The following is a 16,910-nucleotide window of genomic DNA, read 5'->3' on the forward strand; positions in this document are numbered from 1 at the left end:
ACCAAGGCTCGTGATTGGCTGTTCGCCAGTGATGTCACACATTCATGTGCACGTGCTCCACAAACTCAGGATCAAAGCCTGAGTTGCAGTGTTGCCAATTTAGCTATTTTGTAGCTATATTTAGTGGCTTCCCCACCCCTTTTGAGACTTTTTTCAAAAGTTTAGGGACAAATATAGCAACTTCTTGGACAAACCTTATCTACATTCTCATCTTGCCCACTGATCTCGATTCATCTTTATATAGATCAGTGAAGTTGGCATTATGATGTCATCTAGTGACGTTTAGCTACCAGTTTTAGCTACTTTCAATTGAAAGCGGTTGGCAACACTGCTGAGTTGACTTAGAGAGTTGAAGATCAGCATCATGGTACCAATAAAGCTGGATTAGAGTGGTTTGGTTTTGTCAACTCCAAACTAATCCTGTAACTCTGAATTTGTTCATCTACCTTCATGGTACAGGCGCCTGCACAATGAAAACTGAGTCAGAGCATCTGAGCCCTTGCATCAATTGTCCCATCGCTACATTTGGAAGCTGTTTGACTGGTGTTACCAATATGTAGTCCAAGGAGATCTCGATGTACGTGAAGACCATCATTAAACTGAAAAAACAGCATAAATCTATAAGAGAGACAGCACAAACCTTAAGTGTGGCCAGATCAACGGTTGACATTCTTTAGAAAGAAGAAAGCACTGGTGAGCTCTACAACATCAAAAGGCCAGTAAGACCACGAAAGACAGCTAAAGTGGATGATCGCAGAATCCTTTCCTTGGTGAAGAAAAACCCTGTCATAACATTAAAAGAAATTAAGAAAACTCTTTGGCACATCATTATCAAAATCTATGTAAATACAGAAGGTTTACAACAAGAGGCAAACCACTGGTAAGTGTCAAGAACAGGAAAGCATTTGACTTTAACTGATGGGAAGAGTATGGCGAAAGAAAGGAACAGCTGACGATCCAAAGCACACCACATCAAGTGTCAAACATGGTGGAGCAGTGTGATAGCATTGGCATGTATGGCTGTCAGTGGAACGAGCTCACTGGTGTTTATTGATAATGTAACTGCTGATAGAAATATGAATTCGGAGGTCTTTATGGCTATACTCTCTGCTCACATTCAGCCAAATGCTACAAAACTGATAGGACGCTGCTTCACAGTGCAGATGGATAATGACCCTAAACATACTGCGAAAGCAACTCAAGACCTTTTGAAGGCAAGGAATGAAATGGAATGTTCTTCAATGGCCAAGTCAGTCACCTGATCTCAATCCAAAAGAGTATGCTTTTCAGTTACTGAAAACAAGACTGAAAGCAGAAAGACCCACAAACAACCAGCAACTCAAGGTGGCTGCATTGAAGACCTGGCAAAGCATCAAAACTCAGAATTTGGCGATGTCCATGGGCTACAGAGGATTTTCATCCATGGATTAAAATTATGCTTATATTTACAATTATGTCACTTTGTCCAAATGCTATTGAGCACCTTGAGTTACTTTGCTTAAAATGGCTGTAACACCTAAATGGTAAATGTCACATTTTTGTGGAACCTCTTAAAATAAAGCTAAATGTCTACACTTCAATCACGTCTTGATAGTTTTATTTCAAATCTATTGTTGTGGTGTATAAAGGCAAAAGTACAAAAACTCAGTGTCCAAATACTTCCGGACCTGATTGTAATAAGAAGTGTGAGACCACACTATAATTTACTATACTCTACAGAATGTGTGTGACCAGGATTTTAATATCACATAGCCATCAGGTGAATTAAATAAGGTGTTAATAATAATAATTAATTACATTTATATTGTAATGAATTATTGTTATATTGGGTGTTAAGGTATTATAATTATATAATATTATGTAATATACACTATATTGCCAAAAGTATTGGGTCACCCCCTTCTAATGAACAGGTTTGACTACTTTAGTAATTTCCATGAGTACAAATCTTAATGTTAAAGCATATAATGATATTCTAGGGAATTGTGTGCTTCTAATTTTATAGCAATAGTTTGGACAGGACCCTTTTCTATTCTAACATAACCTCTGTGGATAAGGCATGGTTCAAAAAGAAATGATTGATTCAGTCAGTGTGGAAGAACTTGACTGGTCCTTGACTGGTCTGCATAAAGCAAAGTCCTAATCTCAGTTGAACATCTCTGGTGTGACTTTAAATGCAGACATTGAGCCGAAAACTCATCACCAAACACCAATGACTTGTACAGTAATTTTAGACACTTTCAAAACTGTTGCAACAGAGATGGAAATAGTTTTTAAATACGTGAATTACGCTTCCATCTTTGTTGCCACAGTTTTGGAAGTGCCTTCTTCTGTTCTAAAGAAGGGGGTGGCCCAATACTTTTGTCCATATAGTGTATGTACAAATCATTGCTGTTTGGTAATGAGTTTTCGGCTCAAGGTCTGCATTTAAAGTCACAACAGAGGTGTTCAGCTGAGATTAGGACTTTGCTTTATGCAGACCAGTCAAGTTCTTCCACACTGACTGAATCAATCATTTCTTTTTGAACCTTACCTTATACACAGAGGCACTGTCATATTAGAATAGAAAAGGGCCCTGTCCAAACTGTTGCAATAATATTAGAAGCACACAATTCCCTAGACTATCATTAGATGCTTAAATATTAAGATTTGTACTCATGGAAATGACTAAAGTAGTCAAACCTGTTCATTAGAAGGGGGTGACCCAATACTTTTGGCAATATAATGTATATATTGTGGCAGGGTGTAAGGAACACGCGACAAGCAAAGCTTAGGTGAATTTTATTAACAACAGTGCAAAAACGTGGGCGGTGGCGGTGCTCTCAAACGTGTCCAGGTGTGGGTGAGTCCGTGCGGTGCTCGTGGCGGCGCAGATCGGTCACACCCTGCTGTCTGGCGGGAGAAAGAGAACAGAGGATTAGGTCGCTGTCTCATGGAGAGGCTTCTCAACCTTCCTCTGTGGGCACGCTGTTTATATCCAGCCCGGCTGACGAGGCGCAGGTGTGGCCGATCAGCCCGTGATGAGCTGTGAACAGGTGCTCCACGTGTGCTTCCAGGGCAACGCTGATGTGGACTCGGGACGCTCATCACACTCACCCCCCCCCTCGGCTTCAGGTGTACAGCACACCTTTTCTGGCTGCCCCTTCCTGGTCAGGTCTGTCAGGAGGGCGGCTAAGGAGGAGAAGTTAGGGATGAAACAGCGATAGTACCCTGCCAACCCCAAAAAGGCTCGTACCTGGGACTTCGTGCTGGGTTTCGGGGAGGACCGGACTGCTTCCACCTTCTTTTCCTGGGGCTTGATGAAGCCCCGCCCGACCTGGAATCCCAGGTACTTTGCCTCGGACAGGCCCAGGTGACATTTCCGTTGGCGGTAAGCCCAGCCCTACGCAGCTCCAATAACACCCTCCGCAGACGGTCTACATTTACATTTACATTTAGTCATTTGGCAGACGCTTTTATCCAAAGCGACTTACAACTGGGGAATACAAAAAGCGATTCATCTTGAAGAGGCAGTCAGACAGAGGAAGTGCTCGTAACACCAAGTCTCAGTCATTGTTCAAATAAGTACAAACTAGTAGGTGGAAAGAAAGATAGAGGGAAAGTTTTTTTTTTTTTTTTTTTTTTAGGATGAAGTCAAGTACTGATGAAAGAGATGAGTTTTCAGTTGTTGCTTGAAGGTTGCCAGAGATCCGGCGTTCCGGATAGGGGTGGGAAGATTATTCCACCAGCCAGGAATGGTGAACGAGAATGTTCTGGAGAGTGATTTTGAGCCTCTCTGTGATGGTACCACAAGGCGTCGCTCATTAGCAGATCTCAAACTTCTGGAGGGGATGTAGGTTCGTAATAGTGAGTGGAAGTAGGAGGGTGCAGAGCCTGTGGTAGATCTGTACGCAAGCATCAGTGACTTGAACTGGATGCGAGCTGCCACTGGTAACCAGTGCAAGGAGATGAAGAGTGGTGTAACATGCGCTCTTTTGGGCTCGTTGAAGATCAGTCGTGCCGCTGCATTCTGAATCATTTGTAGAGGTTTGATTGCGTTTGATGGCAGACCAGCCAGAAGAGCATTGCAGTAGTCCAGTCTAGAAACAACCAGGGCCTGGACAAGAAGTTGCGCAGCATGCTCTGTCAGAAAGGGCCTGATCTTTCTGATGTTGTGTAGTGCAAACCTGCAGGAACGAGCAGTCTTTGCAATGTGCTCTTTGAAGGTCAGCTGGTCATCAAAGATTACACCAAGATTTCTGACCGAAGTTGATGGGGTAATCATTGATGAGCCGAACTGAATCGTGAAGTCATGCCGTAGAGTCGGAGTGGCAGGGAAGACCAGAAGTTCCGTCTTTGCCAGGTTGAGCTGTAGGTGATGTTCTTTCATCCATGCCGAGATGTCCGCCAGGCAGCCTGAGATCCGTGCAGCTACCGTTGGGTCATCTGGTTGAAAAGAGAGATAGAGCTGCGTGTCATCGGCATAGCAGTGATAGGAGAAGCCATGTGCATGTATGATGGGACCCAGCGATGTAGTGTACGTGGAGAAGAGGAGGGGTCCAAGAACCGATCCCTGAGGAACTCCAGTGATCAGTTGATGTGGTTTGGATACCTCCCCTCCCCAGGCCACCCTGAAGGATCTACCGGTGAGATAGGATTCAAACCAGCGAAGTGGAATTCCAGTGATGCCCAGTGAAGAGAGTGTAGACAGGAGAATCTGATGATTGACAGTGTCAAAAGCAGCAGAGAGATCCAGCAGAATGAGGACTGACGATTTGGAATCAGCCTTTGCAGTTCGTAGGGCTTCAGTGACTGAGAGTAGCGCAGTCTCTGTTGAATGGCCCCTCCTGAAACCTGACTGTTTAGCATCCAGCTTGTTGTACTGTGAAAGAAACCGCGAGAGCTGGTTGAAGACAGCTCGTTCGAGTGTTTTCCCTATGAATGGAAGGAGAGAGACAGGTCTGTAGTTATCTAAAAGAGAAACATTTAATGTAGGTTTTTTGATCAGTGAGGTTACCCGAGCCTGCTTGAATGCTGTGGGGAAGATGCCTGTGAGGAGAGATGTGTTGATAATGTGTGTGAGTGCCGGTAAGAGTGTGGGAGAGATTGTTTGGAGAAGATGTGAGGGGATCGGGTCGAGAGGACATGTTGTAGGATGGCTGGAGAGGAGAAGTTTGGATACTTCTGCCTCGGTGAGAGGACTGAAGGAGAAGATGGGAGCTGGAGCGGTGGATGTGGTTGATCGGAGGTCCTGCAGAGTTGAGAACTGGTTGCTGATTGTTCTAGTTTTGTCTGTGAAAAAAGAGGCAAAGTCATCAGCGGTTATCAGAGTGGTGGGAGGTGGAGGAGGGGGACAGAGGAGAGAATTAAATGATCTGAAGAGATTACGCATGTCTGGAGCGCTGGTGATCTTGTCTAGGTGGTCTTCCCAACGCTCCGAGTGGATGACCACGTCGTCCAGGTATGCCGCGGCGTAGGACTGGTGGGGCCGCAGTAGGATGTCCATCATGCGCTGGAACGTGGCCGGAGCCCCGTGCAGGCCGAAGGGAAGGGTCCGGTACTGCCAGCGTCCACCATTTTGGGCTTGGCTGCTTCGGAGAGGGGCATTTGCCAGTATCCTTTCGTCAAGTCCAGCGTGGAGATGTACTGGGCCCTTCCCAGGCGATCGACGAGCTCATCCACCCGAGGCATTGGGTATCCGTCGAACTCCGAAACTTCGTTTAAGCGGCGGAAGTCGTTGCAGAAGCGGAGGGTGCTATCGGGTTTTGGTACCATGACGATAGGGCTGGACCAAGAACTATTAGATGGTTAGACGCGGTAGGGCCGTTGCCGGACGATGGCTGGTAAGTGGATCTCCGGCTGGTAAGTGGATCTCGTGTTGGAGGATCGGAGTCCGCCTGGGGTTTGGGGAGAACACATCGGGGGAACTGATCGACCAGGTGCTGCAGCTCCGTCTTCTGAGCCGCCGACAGCTGTGGATGCCTGTTGGGCCTTTGCGAGGTGTTCCCGGACTAATGGCATGACCCGGTCAATCCTTTCCCTCATCTCCTTCACGTGCTCAATAACTGAACAACAGCTCGAATGGGGTGAAGCCAGTTGACGCCCGAGGAACCTCCCGTATCCCGAACAGCACGTAGGGGAGCATGAGATCCCAGTCCCGCTTGTCCTCGGTTACCACTCGCCGCAGAATTTGTTTGAGGGTTTGGTTGAAGCATTCTACAAGGCACAAGGTCTGGGGATGTTACACAGAGGTCCTACAAGGTCTGGGGATGTTACACAGAGGTCCTCAGTTGCTTCACCTTGATGAGAGCGCACAGGTCAGCCATTAGCCGGGACATGAAGGGAGTTCCCTGGTCAGTCAGTACCTCTTTGGGGATGCCGACCCGGCTAAAGAGCAGGAAGAGCTCACGGGCGATGGCCTTGGTGGTGGCCTTCCGGAGAGGCACTGCTTCGGGGTACCGGGTGGCATAATCCACAATCACGAGGATTGTGTTCTTGGCCCCAGGCAGACTTAGGCAACGGCCCCACTAGGTCCATCCCAATGCGCTCGAAGGGCACCTCAATGATGGGCAGAGGGATCATCGGGCCGGGGGGAGGCTTCCGCGGAGACGTTCTTTGCCAGGTCGGACAGAAGCGCTTGACCTCGGCCAGTGGAAGCGGTCACGTATTCGCTGGGTGGTGTTTTCAGCCCCAAGGTGTCCCGCCAGCGGGTGCGAGTGGGCCAACTCTAGCACCGTTTCTGTCTTCGTCCGGGGCACCACCAACAACATTTTTTTTCTCCCCCCTTCGCTGCGCGACACAGTAGAGCAGGCCATTTCGGATGAAATGCGGGAGCGGATGGGGGCCCGGTTGAGTCTCCTTACCGTCTACCACGCGCACTTGAGCCCAACAGCGCTTCAGCCGATCGTCCTCACGCTGTTCCTTGGCGAATGACCCACCCTCGACCACCTGCTGAAACAGATCTTGGTAGAGGTTAGCGTTAGAATGTGGGGACTAACCATCTCTCCCGCTGTCCGAGGCCATTAAGGCCGGGTGACGACGGGCTCCTTTCGCCGGCTTTTTCCGGCGGTGGCTCCCTTTTGTGGTGACAGGCTGTATGGCGGAGGCCAGCAGGCGGTCAAACCCTGGCCAATCTCTTCCAATAAGGACGGGGACCGGTAAATCCTTTACCATGCCCACTTCCAGCGGCCACGTGCCAGGGAAAGTGGAGACGGTCACTCTCTCAGTCGGGACGCGTCGTGTGTCTCCGTGCACACACGTGATCGGAAGGGTAGCCTTGGTGTCCCCGCGGGGCGTGAGGATGCGGGACTGAACAAGGCTGACCGCACTGCCGGAGTCCAGAAGCGCTGGGAAAGGATGGCCGTTGATTTTCACCTCTTCTTCGGGAAACCCCGTGGGTAGGTCGTGATGCACAATACAGCCTGCCAGCCAGGTCCGCGCGGGGGATGCGGGGTCCGCTGTGGGCATGGGCTCGTCCTTTGGAGTGGGAGCCGCCGGCCTGCCTACTGGTCGCAAGGTGCCCGTCGCTCCTGGACCACCCTCCGGGGAAACGGCCTCGCTTGCTCCCCAGCATCCCGGTGTTGGGCAGCATCCGCCAGCTCCACTGCCTCGACGAGTTCGGCCATGGTGGTGGGGTTCCACATGCCGGCAGCCTGGCGGTGAGACCTCGGAAGAGCCCGGAGGAAGCGGTCGATGACGACGTGCTCCGCTACTTGGGCTGCTGTGGGTTCTCCGTCGAGCAGCCAATGCCGAGCGAGGCGTGAGAGTTCGGCGGCTTATACTCCCAGTCGTGGAAATATTGGGCTGCACAGACCGAAGACAGCCCCAAACGGGACAGGATTTCCTTTCTAAGCTCGCCGTAGTTGCTTGATACTTCCGATGGCAGAGCGAAGTAGGCTCGCTGAGCCTCGCCGGTAAGAAGGGGCGCCACCAACCGCGCCCAGTCGTCACTCTCCCAGCCCTCCCGAGTTGCTGTGGTTTCGAACATCTGGAGAAACGCCTCAACATCATCATCAGCGGTCATCTTCGGCAACAGTTGCGTGACTTTCGCCCGAGGATAGGGTAGCAGAACACGTTGCGCGGCCGCTGTGCGGCGAGCAGCAAGGTGCTCCGTGATCTGTTGCTGACGGATGCTGACCTCCGCTAGTCGTTGGAGGATTTCGTCCATGTCGGAGAATGGGGAGCAGTGGACGCCTGGCACAAGGAAAACAGAAGAAAAAAAAAAGGAAAAATTAGTGCGTTGCCGGGAGAGCTCTGGTCGGTGTTCCTCATACTAATATGCCCGCATTCTCCACCAGTGTGGCAGGGTGGAAGGAACACGCGACAAGCAAAGATTAGGTGAAGGTCCCAGAGTGGGGGTTTTATTAACAACAGTGCAAATACGTGGACGGTGATGGCGGTCTTCCGTGTGGCGGTGCTCTCAAACATGTCCAGGTGTGGGTGAGTCCATGCAGTGCTCATGGCGGAGCAGATCGGTCACACCCTGCTGTCTGGCGGGAGAAAGAGAACAGAGGATTAGGTCTCTGTCTCATGGAGAGGCTTCTCAACCTTCCTCTGTGGGCACGCTGTTTATATCCAGCCCGGCTGACGAGGCGCAGGTGTGGCCGATCATCCCGTGATGAGCTGTGAACTGTGTGTTTCCAGGACAACGCTGATGTGGACTCGGGACACTCGTCACAATATATATATATATATATATATATATATATATATATATATATATATATATATATATATATATATATATATATATATATACATAGATATATCTATACACACACACAGAGACATTTGTTTACATACAATTTATACATTTATATAGCTACACAATATTTACAATTTATACTTTACTCAAAGAGATATACATATGGATATGTGATATATAGTATGCTATGTCTAGTATTAACTAATGAAACCTCAATTTTCACTAAAAACTTCTGGACAGTTTACAATCATTGAAGCAATTTGAATTGTTTATTGTTCATCTTTAAATAACCCAAACCTGCAGCTTGCTGTACTGCATTGGTCAATATTGAAACATTTTCAACATTCTTATACTAATTAGTATAATTTATTTTGCTCAAATAATGAAAACACCTGATAATAATAAACAGTTGAGATGTACTTTTTAATATTAATGTTTTTTTTTTTAAACATGCCTAACTAGGTCCATGAATCTTAATGAAATTAAGGAAAATGAGTTAGCGAAAAAAAAATACAGTGGTATTTATAAAGATGGGAGAGGAAGAAACATTGCAAGGTGTTGAAATATAGAAATGCAGCTGTTCTGTGGTTTGTGCTGCAAGTTGTGCTGTCTAATGTATCAACTGCAGTCTGGAGAAGATTCTCTGTGCATTGCATTTTTCTTTAAGCTGTCGAGGTATTCTTGTTGTGAAGCAGCCAGAACTGAGGCCAGAACGTCATTGTCTTCCCAATCTGTTAAACCTAAAAATTAAAACATCCACCTAATTAAGTAAGCTTGTTTAAAGAGAGTATACATCAACAAGCATTTATACTGAAGCACGTAATGCCTTACCAAAGGCAGCAGGTGACATCTCCTGCATTAGAGTCCTGTAGCCCAGGCTTGGGTAGAGAGACACCAGGGAAGAGTTGGCAGAAGACTGATGACTTGGACCTTGAAAAGAAATCCAGGAAAAAACAGTTAGTAAGCAAGCTAAGTGCATTAACATAAGCAAAGAAGACATGCATACACATACAGACCTGGGGCACATGGTGACGGGGGTTTGGGAAGAAACAGTGAAGCTCCAGCTGGAGAGGGAGGTTTGACAGGGGGTTCAGGGTGAGCCGGACCTGGATGCTCTGGAGAGGGGGCAGAGCTGCGCTGGCGGGGAGACCGGCATCCCCAGTCATCAAAGCCGCTGGATGTGGCGGCTGTGGCAGAACTGCAGGTGGCACTAGCTTTACAAGGCTGAATGGAAAAGCAGAGAGGGAAATGTTTCAAAGTAGTTTAAACTTGCTTTGATTAGGATGGCTGGGATGGTTTCATACCGTCTTGCTTCGTCTTGCTTGCTTCTCTTGGTCCTGAAGCCACTGCAAGTAGGACTCACGAGCCACCTGCTCCTCGATGGCCTCATTGGTGGCCTCCCAATCTGTTGCTCTTTTCTTGTCCTCCAGCATCTGCTGCTCAATCCAAGACTCCTCAGACGTCTTAATAGCGTTTTTCATGAGACACTGGTCAGCGTACTACACAGAGACAAAATAACAGATGTTAAAGCAACAGTTAACCCAAAAATTAAAATGTACTCACCCTGTTTTTTGACATTCAGCGTTACATTATGCTCACCAATGGATCCTCTGCAGTGGGTGCAATGGGTGCCGTCAGAATGGGATTTCAAACAGCTGATAAGAACATCACAACAATCCACAAGTAATCTACACAACACCAGGGACCCGTTCTTCGTAAATCAATAACTCAGTTTGCTGGAATTTATTGTTGACGATTTGGCATGATCTTGAATTGTTTGGTTCTTCGAAGCTCATCCCGGAGTTGCTGTCAATAGCAACAGGTCCATAAACTTAAACCTGCTCGGGAGCAGGCTTACAGTGCCCTCCAAAAGTATTGGAACAGTAAGGCCAATTCCTTTATTTTTGCTGTAGACTGAAAACATTTGGGTTTGACATCAAAAGATGAATATGAGATGAGAGATTAACATTTCAGCTTTTATTTACAGGTATTTTCATCTGGATCTGATACACAACTTAGAAGATAGCACCTTTTATTTGAACCCACCCATTTTTCATGTTACCAAAAGTATTGGAACAGATAGAATTAACAGATTCAAACCCAAATGTTTAGTCTACAGCAAAAATAAAGGAATTGGCCTTACTGTTCCAATGCTTTTGGAGGGCACTGTATTTCATGTAAACAAGATTAGATTGTACCCTACTGATCCAGGGACAATAATTTAAAATAATGATAATTAAAAAATTAATTTGAAAACAATATAATAATGTTGTGTAGTCTATAATACTATAGACACAGCCAGTTTTACTCATTGAAAGATTTATTAGTGATAAAATAATTACTTTCTAATTGTATTGGAGTCTTACACGCATGCTATACAGTTAATCTGAGCTGTGCATTAATTTGAGTGGTGACAGCTATTATGGGAGTGGCTTGATGGAGCGCAGCAGATTCAAATAACTTGATTTTGATCCTTAAGAAACTATAATTAATGCTGTCCTGTAACAAATCTGTTTCAAAAATCTAATTAAATGAATTGCTAATTACAACACTGAAATCAAATGTAACGTCTGTACAAATATTAGAAATCGTGAATATAAATAATTGGGAATCATGCAAAAAATAAAAAATAAAATGAAACAGTGCACTTTTCATTTATCTATTATAACATCTATGTAGTTTTGTTCGCTTGGCTGTTTCCTTATAAAAGTCCGTATATTCGTCAAGTTTTTTGTCAGGTGTCTTTTTTTAATTATAAGTTGTCATTACGTTGCTGTCTTGCTGCCAGCCAATCGCTGCATTGCTGATCGTGGTTTCGAGTGTAGATACAGCTACCCTTTTCAGGGAACTCGAGAACGTGCACTGATCTTAGACGACTTAATCCAGATATTTTAATCAAGTCGGCAAATTCGTTTGAAGAATCAAATTAGCCAGAGATCAGTTATCACGATTAGAAGATCTGGCATCTTTCAAATCATCTCAGATGTATTAAGCGAGATACAAAGTGCGGACCCCAGTCCGTCAATAAATGTCTTGTGCATTGTTTATAAGCTGTTCAACTCTCACTCTCATGGCACCCATGCACTGCAGAGGACCCATTAGTGAGTTAAATTTCTGAAGAAAACCCATCCACATCATGGATGGCCTGTGGGTGAGTACATTTTCAGCAAATTTTCATTATTGCGTGAAACATCACTAATATATATTATTTACAACACTTACCCCTGGTTTGAAGGAGGGGAGGCCAAGCCCCACCCCAACACTAGCCTTGTGGGGATTCACTACAGAGTTATAATGGATGTTCTTGTGGTAACTGACACGTATCGGCTCATCATTATTCTCTTGCATGCCATGGAACGTGTTTATTGGCTCTAGAAAATGGGAGTTTTCAAATAAAATTAAAACATATTTCCTCTTCTTTCCAAACATATACCACTGACAGCTAATAACACATCAGGAATTCAACAGACATTGACTAACCTATGCCATACTGGTAAACCTCCACTGGACGGTTGTACATTTCTGCCATGGCCTGCATCTCAATGTGGTTCCCATGACAGTTGTTCTTCCTCTTTCTGTTAATGTATGTGGTAAAGTCCTCTGTGACATAACTGGAGAAGTAATCCGCATTTTTCGTCTGCAATGTAAGTATAAACAAAAAAATCAAAACCGCACCTTGGTCGATAATCAAAAAGGGTCAAATTTACACTTCAAAGTTAACTATTTTGTAAATGCAAATCATTTATTCTTAAATATTTAACTGACTCACCAAATAATCCATACACTGCTTCCGCACCACATCATGCATATCTTGGTCCCCATACACTTGATCAGCTTTAAAAAATGATAAAAAGCACATAAACATTAAGAAAAACGTTATTAATATATAAATAATGCTAAAATAACACAGTTGTCAACTGTCAATGAATTTTAATGACTTCCCCAGTCATTTATAATTACTTTAAAAATAATTTTATGCATATTTACAGATAAAAATGTAATCCAACAACAACAACAATACAAAATTATAGATTATTAAATTAAGGTTTTAATATTTTCCTTGAATACTTCAGGACTGAAAAACTGACATTTGCCACAATATGGCACCTATGCACTGTAATAGCCACATGATTACATCTGCCCTGCTAAACTATAATTTCAGCAAATTCAAAGCACAGCATATGTCCTAAAAGCAAACTGACTCAGCTTTCAAGTAAATAACTCCTAAATACAGGAGAGAAATATTACCGACTGCTCTGAAAAGACATGCTCCATCTTCCTTCATTTTTTTGATTTCATAGCCTTTATTTTCCATTAAGGCTTTCTCGAACCATTCTTCTTGCTGTAGGCCAAAAAGCAACCAGGAAAATATATTATAGAACAATGAGGACAAACTATTTTAAATAAAAGTATTTGAACTTAAAGATTAATAGGATAGTTGATTAAAACATGTAGTTGATTCAAGAATAATTAATGACAAGCTTTCCATCCAATTTCAATTTTGTTTTCATTATGTAAAGTTAGTTTTAAGGGGTTAAGGCATCATTTAATTTTTTATTTCATGATGTCAAGTTTTTATATCATAATTGTGAGTAATGTAAATCTTACGAGAATCTCTATTTCTTTTCTATCAAGAATGAATGGCATTAAACACGTGTACAATGAACATGTAGAGGGAATTTTAAACCTTTCTATTATGCTTTAGAACAGCGCCTATGCATTCAATGCATTTTGGAGGATGACACAACTGGCAACCTGTTTCTCGTGTTGCCGAGTATCCTGCCAAATGTCAGCATCCAGTACCTGCTCGACTGTGGCGGGGTCCTCAAGCTGAAATCTGGCCGCATTCTCATACTCATCCTCACTGTTGTTACCTCCAGCTCCCTCCTCGGGTTCCGAGACTGGACTACCGCCCCCTCCTCCTCTTCCCCCTCCACCTGTCAAACCGGTGGAGCAGACCGCCTGTCGTCTCCGCTTGCTGAGTCCGGGTCCCGAGCAGCAGTTTCCAACGCCACCTGCGCCGCAGGGCAGCTCGACGCGACCTGAGACCACAACCGAGTTCGCGCTCCCTTCGCACTGCACGACCGGTGCTCCAGCGGCACCGGGCTGCGGGGAGGCCGGCCGCGGGCGAGTGCTCGCTTCGATCCGCCGCTCCTCTCTGGACGTGTGTGGCGTGGCCTGGTATGTCCACGGCGGCGGAGAAGCCCTGGGTCGGGACCCCGAGCGTCCTGCGAGGGGATGAGTGTGCGACTCAGAGCCGCCTCGTCTGTCCGGTTCGTCCGTATGATCACCGCCACCGGCTGTAGAGGCCGGTTTCTTCTTCGGGAGGATTGTCATCGCTGGCCAGCTTGCGGTGATTTGTGTTGTTATGAGTTACACACAGAGAATAAAAGGCCGTTTTGCTTGTCTATGAATAGTTTGTTCGCTGCATGTATGGCTACACCTGTCCTAACATAATACGAGGTGTCGGTGAATTAATACAGTCGTCACAGATCGACTTTATTCCTTCGGTTTCGAGGTTTTTCTTTCGTAACAACGACCGACAGAGTTTGACACAAACATCAACAAATCACAACGCGATTCTTACGTCACTTCCGACGCTTGCGCTGCTTCGTGTTGACAAATGGGCTCATATCGCTCTGCACTGCCCCCTACCGCATAAACCCTTCTATTGACTTAACTCTGATTTTGACCCGTTTCCAGTGAGGAAATACCACATTAGAGGCAATATTTGTGACCGTGTCGATTCGCGTTATATATTGAAAACACATTTTTAAATTTAACTGTTTTATATTTAACTATTTAAAAATGAACATAGACCTGGGGTTAAATTTGACTCACATTTAAAGGAATAGTTCATCCAAAAATTAAAATTCATCAAATGCAATCATTTACTCACCCTTATGTTGTTCCAGATGAGTTTCTTTGTTTTTGCTGAACACAAAATATATTTTGAAGAATGTTGTTAGCCATTGACTTCCTTTTTTTTCTTTTATACTATGGAAGTCATTGGCTACTGTCAACTATTTAGTCATCCAAATTATATTCAAAATATCTTCTGTCGTGCTCAACAGAAGAAAAAAAACAACAACAATACAGGTTGGAAAGACATGAGGGTGAGTTTTCATTTTTGGTTGAACTATGCCTTTAAAGTAAGTGTGTCTCATATTTTTCATTCACCAACACTGCGGAATTTTGATTCTGGTTCACAAGCATTCTATAATTGCACGGCTATGAACTAGTTCCAAGTTTGTTGACCACATTATTAATTTGCCACATTTTTCAGCTATTTAGGGAAGTCGTGGCCTAATGGTTAGAGAATTGGACTTGTGATCCAAAGGTTGTGGGTTCAAGTCTCGGGCCGGCAGGGATTGTAGGTGGGGGGAGTGAATGTCCAGCGCTCTCTCCACCCTCAATACCACGACTGAGGTGCCCTTGAGCAAGGCACCGAACCCCCAACTGCTCCCCGGGCGCTGCAGCATAAATGGCTGCCCACTGCTCTGGCTGTGTGTGTGCACTTTGGATGGGTTAATTGCAGAGCACTAATTCATGCTTGGCCGTGTGTCATGTCACTTTTTCACTCACCCACACAGCATACGATACAGTACAGCAAAAGATCTGGAAAAATCATACAGCAGTCAATCAAACTGTAAAAACATGACAATAATTTTCTATCATTACTTTTAATGTCTATAGAAAGCATGTTTTCTCTCTTTTTGTTTGCCCCAAAATTGCTTAGAAACAGTCCAAGCCTATAGTTCCTAGTTCAGCAGTGATGCTTTCATATAGTAATAGAACCACTGTATTTAATTTTGTTTTAAAACACTATGAGAACAAGAAACTCTCACAATCATACTGATTTCTATAGAATAACATATGATTTCTTCAATTTCCACTTATTTTTTTCAGGCTTTTATTAAATCATTTTTCCAGCATGCATTCAATCAATACATTTTTATTCCAGTGTTCTTTTATATCTCTTAAATGAAAACACCCACAAAATTCATCAAGGCTAACTAAGCCTACTTAGAACCTGAGTTTACAATAACTGCATGGTCATCATTTAATATTAACTGCTTCTTGAAGTGATACAAGTAATTGAACAATAATGCATTTACCAAGATACGAGTGACTACTCTGAAAGCCAGTTGCATGTGACAATAAAAGGATCTCAGTCTCTAAAATGTTATGATTTTAATTTAAATGAACCAATAAATACCCATCAATAGAATATATTTTGTTTCAAAAGAGTATCTCTTGGTAAGCTCAAGGAAACATAAAATCTCTGATCAAAACTTTGTTGTTTCATTACAGATTGTCATTGCTTTTTCTTGGTAATCTATCATTTTTAATAAATATGTTTAAGAATACAGGATATTGCCTATGAGGACTGCACACAAGACACTTAAAACATTTATTCTGAAACAAAGTTATGGCACATTTTTAAAAGCAAAGAGTTCAAAGAGTGTTCACTCCAGCTGTTGAAACACATTTGATCCCAACGTTATCTCTGTAGCTCTGATAGTCTCATTTGATCTTTTATGATATGTATTTAGGATAAGGGGGTAAGGATGGAGATGAAACTGAAACTAAACGTGACTCACTGATGTGTGCCCAAGTTTAAGTCTGATTTTATTGGGCACATCAGATATAAACACTTAGTCCTTCAAAATGCTGGTGGAAGAAATTTTCTATAGTTTTTTTTCTCCAAAGGGGCTCTGTATGGACAGTCTTCTTCATCATGGATTCATGAATTTATAATTTAAGCTCAACTGGTGATACTGTGGTGACAAGGGAAATATTAAAGGGAACAAATACTTTCAGTCTCAAAGCTGATGTGAGCGTTCCACATCACAAAGAATCCATTGATCCTCTAATTTCTGTACATATTGTACTATTCATTTATGCATTACTTGTTTCTCACCCAGACTCTTGTATTGCAGATATTAGAAATATTAGCACATCCTCTGGTGATCCTCGTCCATTAGTGGTTGCAAAATGAATGATTTAGCAAGCAGCAGTTTGCCCTGATTATTTCTCAGACTACTTCATTAGGATGTACACAAGCCTGAACACAGATAGCATATGTTATATCTCTGTTAATAAACAAATAAATATGTATATTTATAAAAAATAATATGAAAACGAATTTTTTATATTATATATATATATATATATATATGTGTGTGTGTGTGTGTGTGTTAATGTATGCATATATATATATATA

At 43.9% G+C, this 16,910-nt stretch overlaps 1 protein-coding gene across 1 annotated transcript; it reads right to left on the minus strand.

The window, feature by feature from the left end:
* Window positions 1–8,775: 8,775 nt before the first annotated feature.
* On the minus strand, window positions 8,776–14,273 carry LOC306854895 (OTU domain-containing protein 5-A-like). The gene is made up of 9 exons (XM_079393198.1): window positions 13,487–14,273; window positions 12,932–13,025; window positions 12,453–12,517; window positions 12,164–12,320; window positions 11,906–12,054; window positions 9,988–10,182; window positions 9,700–9,907; window positions 9,515–9,613; window positions 8,776–9,423 (listed from the first exon to the last, which is right to left on the minus strand). The coding sequence occupies exons 1-9, from the start codon at window positions 14,018–14,020 to the stop codon at window positions 9,302–9,304; spliced, it is 1,623 nt and encodes a 540-aa protein (XP_079249324.1). The 5' UTR covers window positions 14,021–14,273; the 3' UTR covers window positions 8,776–9,301.
* Between the last annotated feature and the right edge of the window lie 2,637 nt (window positions 14,274–16,910).

The sequence above is a fragment of the Barbus barbus genome, assembly GCF_936440315.1.
Source record: "Barbus barbus genome assembly, chromosome: 35".
In the NCBI taxonomy this organism is placed as follows: domain Eukaryota; kingdom Metazoa; phylum Chordata; class Actinopteri; order Cypriniformes; family Cyprinidae; genus Barbus; species Barbus barbus.